The sequence below is a fragment of the Orycteropus afer genome, unplaced genomic scaffold (genome assembly GCF_000298275.1).
Source record: "Orycteropus afer afer isolate SDZICR_OR568_19922 unplaced genomic scaffold, OryAfe1.0 scaffold00002, whole genome shotgun sequence".
Classification (NCBI taxonomy): Eukaryota; Metazoa; Chordata; class Mammalia; order Tubulidentata; family Orycteropodidae; genus Orycteropus; species Orycteropus afer.
Window position 1 is genome coordinate 3,374,316 of NW_006921589.1, and position 8,294 is coordinate 3,382,609.

Genomic DNA, 8,294 nt, shown 5'->3' on the forward strand with positions numbered 1-8,294 from the left:
TGCCCAACCTTCCTTCCGAGGAGTGGCTGATGGGTTTGAACCACCAGCCTTCTGGTTAGCAGTCAAGTGCCTTAGGCACTACACTACCAGAGCTCCTTCTCAAGTTGTACCTATCCCTAAATTCTCTTGACAAAGAAAAGCATTCATTTCTTGGCATAGTTTATTTTTTTTCCTTTTTAATGTATTAATGTATATCTAAAATTAAAATACTTTTATACTTACATGCTATGATTGGGTTTTTCTTAAAAAGAATGAGTTAATGAAATAGAGATTGTCCTGGAAAACCCAGATGTGTAGCTTCTGTCATCTGGCCACCAGCTAACTGGATACCTATGGTCCTCCAGGGTCATTACTTTCTTGTGTGCTGGGATGGTCTGCTGCTACTCAAGGCCAGTAAGGAAGGAGAAACAAGATGACCTTCCATGAAAGAAAATGAACTTAAATCTCACAAAGAGGAATTTCATTTTAGGATCTGATTTAATATTATCCTTGCAAGAGGTTTTACATTTGAGCAATAACATTGGAGGGCAGCTTTGGGGCTTTGTTGCACTTATCTATCAGCGAGATCTATTCCATTAGCCATGTTTGTAGGATCTGAAATATTTTTTCTCGTGCTTGAATTAGTTCAGCTGAATCAGTATCCTTTGGTTCTAACATATCTTTACAAAATGATTCACCTAAAAAGAAAAGGAGAAATGTTAGAATACCTACTTATGGACTATGAAAAGACCAGATATATTTTAACACCTACCTTCACATTGGAATCACCTGGAAGGCCATTCAAACAAACCAATATCTGAGCCTCATTCTTCAGCAATTCTAATTAGCTAAGGGTAGGGCTGGATGTCACTTATTTTCAAAGGTTTTGTTAAAGGTGGATCAAAATGTGTGGCCATAAATAAGAAGGTGGATTAGTTTACTAATATAATGGGCTTTGTGTCAAACAAGTAAACTTCCTCGTAGGTTAAGTTTAGATAAACTTGACAATTATTAAAGAGAATTACCAGCATCCTTCTGTGCTACAAACTTATGAAAGTTTCAGGGAATGATTAAGGTGGCAGATTCAGAGAATAATGTTTTTAGTTTCCTTTTTGTTTGACCCATGTGTAACATAATGTAAATTCCATCTGATGAGGTTACAGTGTCTGAATCTCATTAAGCCTCATTTTAGAAAATTTCCCCAGTGGTCTATTGGAGTCTAATGGAGTACTAACTCTTAGAACAAATTGTTCAGAATATCTACAAGCTGGCTGTTAATGTAAATTGGAATGATCGTGTGTTTTAAGTGAGGAAATTGCTGTAAGAACTAAACTGTTGTGCTATTGCACACTCATTTATCTAGTGTACAGAGACTTTGGACCAAATAAATTCTTTTAACAAGTAATTACATTAACAAAAGGATATGACTTCATCTCTCTTGATTATCTTAAACCACATAAATTTTTTATTAAAAAAAAAAAAGAATACAAGTATGCAAATGGTTCATTTTATATGCACCTTTTTCCCTGTTTTGATTGTTTCTCTTTTATGGTGTTCTATTTTAGATGCAAGAACGATGATGAAATAATAGTGAAGGCTAAATTATCTCCCTATCACCTCCTTAGAAGTATCACGTGTCTCTTGTCAATAACGATATTAAAAACAATTTATTAATGTCGTTGTTAGCTGTGGTCAAGTCAGGCCCCAGCTTATGGCAACATGATGTACAACAGAACTAAATGCTGCAGATACTGTGCCACCCCTGTGATAGGAGAGGAGGCCAGAGGGTTTTCATTGGCTGATTTCTGGAAATTGATCACCAGAACTTCCTTCCTGTTTCCCCTCAGTCTGCAGGCTCCACTGAAATCCATTCAGCATCACAGACACACACAAACCTCCACTAACAGATGGGCATTGGCTGTACGTGAGGTACATTGGTGGGGAAGCCAACCTAATTCTGACAAATGAAAGCAAGAATTCAACCACTGAACCACACGTGTCCCTTAATTTATTAATGCATGCGGATATATTTTATCCTATTTATGGAGCTCTGAATATTCACAACTCTGTTACCTTTGATGACCACAGCAGGCAAATCTTGACTGATATCCTTTGTGATTCCCAAAGTGTGCCAAGGATCAAGGAGACTATTGGGAAAGATGACTTTATTTCCATTTATATTGTAGCCTGTAAATAACGTGTTGGTGACCTCCACACCCCACAACACTAAATTATAATTGAATTTAGGGCCAAAGACATCTGAACATTGCTGAATTAAATCTCTGCAAAAAAAAAAAAAAAAATTATACAAAATTGTAGGAAATGGAATAGAGGGTTGAGAATAGTAAGAAAGTCATCTGCAGAAAGACTATGATGTTATTTCTGGCACTTTTGAGTTTTTGTTTTCCCACTGAGAATCTGAGTTAGTTTCACCAGCTAAAAGAATTTCTTCAATTTAAGGAGGAAATTATCTATCTGTCTATCCTAACCCAGCTACTCTCTTATGAGGTCTTCTAGTAGTTAACCACCAAAGTACTTGTCTATCTGGACTCTTGGCTAACCCAATGGAAAACACTGGTAAAGAGGTTATATACACCATCCATTACTCTTTCCTGAACATCACCTAGGGCTTCAGAACAAGGAAAGCAGAAAAACCTATTCTTTGTGTTCCCACTGAGCCCACACTTCTATCTGGATTACTAACCACTGTGGCAATAAAAGAGCTCAATGCACAGCCCGCTTTCCTGTTATGGAGAAAGAGAGCACAGAACAGTGAGAGGAAGAGACTGTCTCCAATGTTCCAAGAAGCACATTAAGAATCTTTAAACCCTCCCAGTTGCAGTCATCCTAGCCTTGAGTGTCTTGAACCCCAAAGAAAACCAGAACAAGTAAGCCAAGGAAACAGTAAGGTTTTATCTCCTGTGTCTTTAGAGCAAAAAGATATGCAAAGGAACAAAGAGGTAAAATTGTGGATGGGAATTCTCTCCATATGGATGGAACAGACACAAAAAGAAGTTAAGCTACAATAGGTGCTTGTCCCAACTCTGGTACCTTCACCATGTTGTTGTTGTTGTTATGTGCCGTCGAGTCGGACCCGACTCATAGTGACCCCTCCATTGGTTTCCAAGGCAGTATCACTACAGAAGTTGATTGTCCAACCTTCCTTCCGAGGAGTGGCTGGTGGGTTTGAACCACCAGCCTTCTGGTTAGCAGTCAAGTGTCTTAGCCACTATGCTACCAGAGCTCCTACCTTCACCATAGACATCTGTTAAAACTATGGCTCAATTAATATGCTTGACTGTGACTAGGTCATTACTTCATTCCTCATTAGGGAATATGAGAGTGGATTTTCAAAGGGGAAAACATAGGCTCCAAGTTCATATTTTCCCTCCAAGTTTATATTTTTATCACGATTTTATCCACCAAGATATTTTACATACTATAATATCAGTGCATATTCATCTACAACACATTTGGACACAGACATACAAATAAAGAATGACCATCTTATAATTTTAATTATCAAATTGTCTATAAACTTCTTCATCTTTATTAGCTTCTGTACCTTGTGGACAGTTCTAGGGGTCAGGAAACAAATCTTGTTCTACTAACCTAGTAAATATAAATAAAAGATCCTGAACCAATGAGAATATACTTACTTAAAGGTGATCAGCCCTGCTTTGTAAAATTATCACATCTTGGTGTTTTGGTTACCTATTGATGCTCTAACAGAAAATACCACAGATGGGTGGCTTGAACACACAGGGATTTATTCTCTTACAGTTTTGGAGGCTAGAATCTGAGTTCAAAGTGCCAGCTCTAGGGACCAAGTGAAGGCCCCTCAATCTTAGGATTCAGCTCTGCCTCTTGCTCCTGGCCCACTGAAGCTGGAGGCTTCTCTTAACTCAGACTGATGCTGGCTAGTGAGGCTGGCAAACCCAAGGCTGACAAGGAAAAAGGGACAGTCACAAAATTATCAAACAACACAGCAGGCCACTAATTCAAGTCTGGTAACAGTCTCAAGATCAACAGACAACATGGGAGGCCTTTGAGATGAAGACACAGCCCAACACAGGATCCAGATGTGACAAAAGCTCAGAGAACTTTCTCAACACTTCTCCTTACACACTTGAAGCAGACTACATCCCTAAGGTAGCTACTCAGCTGCTCACTACAGATTCTACCATGTAGCTGATTATCAGATTCATCATGGGGAATAACTACATCCAGATGTCCAGCCACTCAAAATCAGGGCCAGCCAAGTGGACATATAACCTTAACTACAACATTAGGCTAACCAGAAAATCGGAACAGAAGCACTATTTGCCTTTTTTTATTTGCAACTTTATTGTCACCACTGTTGCTTAATTAGATTTTGCATCAAGCATAAAATATACCTTCATTGTGAAAGAGTATTATATAAAATAACCTTGTCATGACAACAAGTAAAACTGGGGCTACTACTGTATTTATTCTTATTCATCCTCTAGAACATGTAAAGCTGTCATTCAAACATAAAAAGTGGATACCGCATGGTTTAAAATCAGGAAGGCTATGCATCCTTTCACCATCCTTCTTCAATCTGTACATGGGCAATTAATCTGAGAAGCTAGACTATATGCAGAAGAACACAGCATCAGGATAAGAAGACTCATTAACAACCTATGATGCGCAGATGGTGCAACCCTGTTTGCTGAAAGTGAAGATGTCTTAAAACATTTACTGATGGATATCAAAGACTTCAGTCTTCAGTATGGATTACACATCAACCTAAAGGAAAGGAAAATCCTCACAACTGGACCAATAAGCATCATCACAGTAAATGGAGAAAAAGATTGCAGTTTTTAGGAATTTAATTTTACTTGGATCCATAAGAAATATCCACGGAAAAAGCAGTGAAGAAATCAGACATCATATTGCACTGGACAAATCTGCTACAAAAGACTCCTTTAGAGTATTAAGAAACAATGACATCACTTTGAAGACTAAGATGTGCGTAACCCAAGCCATGGTATTTTCAGTCACCTCATATGCACATGAAAGCTGGATAATGAATAAGGAAGACTAAGAAGAGTTCATGACTTTGAACTGTGGTGTTGGCAAAGAATACTGAAAATATCATGGACTGCCAGAAGAACTGACATTTCTGTCCTGGGTGCAGTTGAGCGAGAATGCTCTTTAGAAGCTAGAATGGCCAGATGTTTCTCACCTACTTTGGTCATGCTGTCAGAAGGGACCATTCCCTGGAGATAGATATCATGGTGGGTAAAACAGAGGGTCAGTGAAAAAGAGGAAGAACTCAATGACATATATTGACACAGTGGTTGCAATGATGGGCTCAAGTGTAGCAAAGACTCTGAGGATGGCATAGGACTGGGTAGGGTTTAGTTGCATTGAGCATATTGTTGCTCTGAGTCAGAGCCAACGGGATGACATCTAGCAATAACGAAACATATACTGTGTTTCCTGCAGCTACCAATTAAGGTATATTCAGAAATCTGAAATTTGGTTCTACATATATTACTAGAATATATTCCGTTTTTCAAGCTTCTACCCAGAATATTTCTCTGTTTCATTTTCATTAAGTGGGGTTAGTCAATGATCAATTTAATCTTCTCTTTAAGTATGGAAGATAATTTGCAAAGCAGAGACTTTACCTGAGAGTCAATCCAGAGAAGGGATGCTCCTTTGAATCCGTGGTAATAAATAAGCCGAATTCAGTGCAACGCTGATAAAACCATTGCCTGCCTAGGGAAAAAAATATCAATTGACTTACTCAGAAATGATGTTTGTAGATAAACAAACAAAAAAGATTAAAATAATCATGTGCTCTAATTTACATGCTGCTCTTAACTTTCTAAACCATATTTGATCTACTCATTAGCAATGTTATTTTTAGTCAAATCCAACATTAACATATTAAGAATTACAACTATGTCCAATGAAGAAGAGATGGTGGAGAGGACCACATATGTCCCTGAAGTAACACTTTCTTGTTCTTCACAGAGCCATCACTATGAATACCTTGGTCTGCCTCACTGATCACGCTCTATTTTAGCCTCTGCTGAAAAGGTTTCATTCTCTCTGCATCCTACTCCAGTTAACTCCTCCTCAGGTTATCCCAGGACCCTGTCTAGGAAGCTCCTTGAAGGAATACACATTTGATGTCCCTCTCCCTCAGCATCTCCACACTGTCAGTCAGGCTTTGGCTTCAACTTCTCCCCCAAAAGCTCACTATATTGATAGGATTGGTAACTCAGTGCATGAGGTTGAAGATAATCACTTAGAAGTTCATTGCATTGAAAGTCTAGAAGCTATATCAAAGACTCATGTGTCTTTGAGCAGTTCAGTTAACAACTTTAAGAACTACATATGCTTCAGATATCTTGAAGTTGTAGTTTATTGCATTTCAAACAGGTGAGTGGAAGGGAGCAGGTCTTTGGCTGGTGCAAATGGTGTGTGCTCTACTACCAACAAAAACGTTGGCAATTTGAACTCACCCATCAGCATTGCAGAGGAAAGGACTAGCGCTCTGCTCCATAAACTTTCCAACCAGGAAAACCCTGTGGTGCAGTTCTGCTGTCTAACACAGGTCTCAACAAGGTGAAATTGACTCCTCAGCAACAGGGGAGGAAATTCTAGAGCACAACCAGTTTTGAAAACCGCTCTACATAGAATTTGAAGTGGGGTGAGGTACTTTCTTGCCATCAGTGATGCTAGATTATGTTGAAAAGTACTAAGGGACACATTTCTTTATTCTGCTCCTTTCAATCTGAATCATTTGGTATTTCTGCCTTTTATACCAAACCAAAAATCAAACTCACTGCTGTGGAGTCAGATCCAACTCACAGCGACCCCTCCTTGGGTTTCTGAAGTGGTATCACTATGGAAGTAGATTGCCCAAACTTCCTTCCAAGGATTGGCTGGTGGGTTTGAACCACCAGCCTTCTGGTTAGCAGTAAAAAGCCTTAGGCACTATGCCACCAGAACTCGTGTATGTCCAGCTCCTTGACACATTCTTGTCTATTTTCAACCTTAAATAAGTCCTTATTTCTGTTTCTTTCATAATGTAGCTTAATGTAGCCTCACTATTTGCAGCATGTCTAATGCATGGTTTTGTGCTCACGTTTTCAACATCAACAGGAAAATTTCTATTTTCACCAAATAACACTTTACCTCCTCGATTACTGATGTTGCTTATGGAAGAATAATTCAAGGCTTTCAGGAAAGTATTATAATTTGTTTCAAAGCAAGTCATATTTTTTTTCTTGAGTATTAAATTTTCAATTCTTGTGAATCTAGAATATGGTAAACCCAGTGTGGTATTTCTCATCGTGTCACAAAATTCGTCAATGCTGACCTCATTCTCTTTTCTCTGCAAAAAACAAGGTTACAATCATCCTTAAGAGAACATACACAGGATGCTTTTCAGCTCCAAATAGACATCAGCTCCAAAAATGGTGTTAAATGCTTCAAGTGATTTCTTTTAATTCAATAATGTGGATATGTTCCTTGGTGACTTAGCCTGGAGATCATCTTCTGAAAAACCGGCATCTCGATTGTGTGGGTTGCAGAGTCTAATAGAAGTGAATCAACAGCAATTCTGCAAGACACAGAGCTCATAAAAGCACTTGTTTTAACAAAGGATTTTGGCACCTGTGTCAGTATGTGGTGTGTATATGGAAGAGTCTCCCAGAGCAGTGTTAGAAACCTTATGAAATGTAAAAGATGAGAACAAGTGCTTTAAAGGATCCATCGAATAAAACAAAGCAAAACAAAACTCATAGCCATTGAGTCAATTACAATTCACAGTGGCCCTACAGGATAATGTAAAAATGCCTCATAAAATTTCCAAGGCTATGCATCTTTAAGAAATCAAACTCTGTCATGTTTCCCTGGGGAGCAATTGGTGGGTTCAAACCCCAGACCTTTTGGGTAATGGCCTAATTCTTTAATCACTGCATTGCTGGAGGTCCTTTGAAGAAGAAAGCCACATATAATATGAAAATTGTAATGAACTACTCCAGGGAATCTGAGAAAGGTCAAAGAGAACCAAAATCATGAGAATAGCTTCTTGAGAAGTTGGGAATTGAAGTGGACTTGGAAGACTGTGTAAGATTTAAATGAATAGAGATAAGTAGAGTTGTTGTTATGTTGTTAAGTGCCGTCGAGTCGCTTCCGACTCATAGCGACCCTATGCACAGCAGAACGAAACACTGCCCAATCCCGCGCCAGCCCCACAATCCCTGCTATACTTGAGCCCATCATCGCAGCCACCGTATCAATCCAGCTCGTTGAAGACCTCCCCCTCTTTC

The 8,294-nt window shown here is 38.8% G+C and overlaps 1 protein-coding gene across 1 annotated transcript in view; it reads right to left on the reverse strand.

The window, feature by feature from the left end:
- Nucleotides 1–567: 567 nt before the first annotated feature.
- LOC103192550 (thymus-specific serine protease-like) overlaps nt 568–8,294 on the reverse strand; it is a 52,399-nt gene continuing 44,672 nt past the window's right edge. The window contains exons 7-10 of the mRNA XM_007935548.1: nt 7,156–7,354; nt 5,637–5,727; nt 2,053–2,261; nt 568–677 (exon numbers count right to left, since the gene is read on the reverse strand). Of these exons, the coding sequence (XP_007933739.1) occupies nt 568–677; nt 2,053–2,261; nt 5,637–5,727; nt 7,156–7,354 (609 nt within the window). The remainder of the gene's footprint in view (nt 678–2,052; nt 2,262–5,636; nt 5,728–7,155; nt 7,355–8,294) is intronic.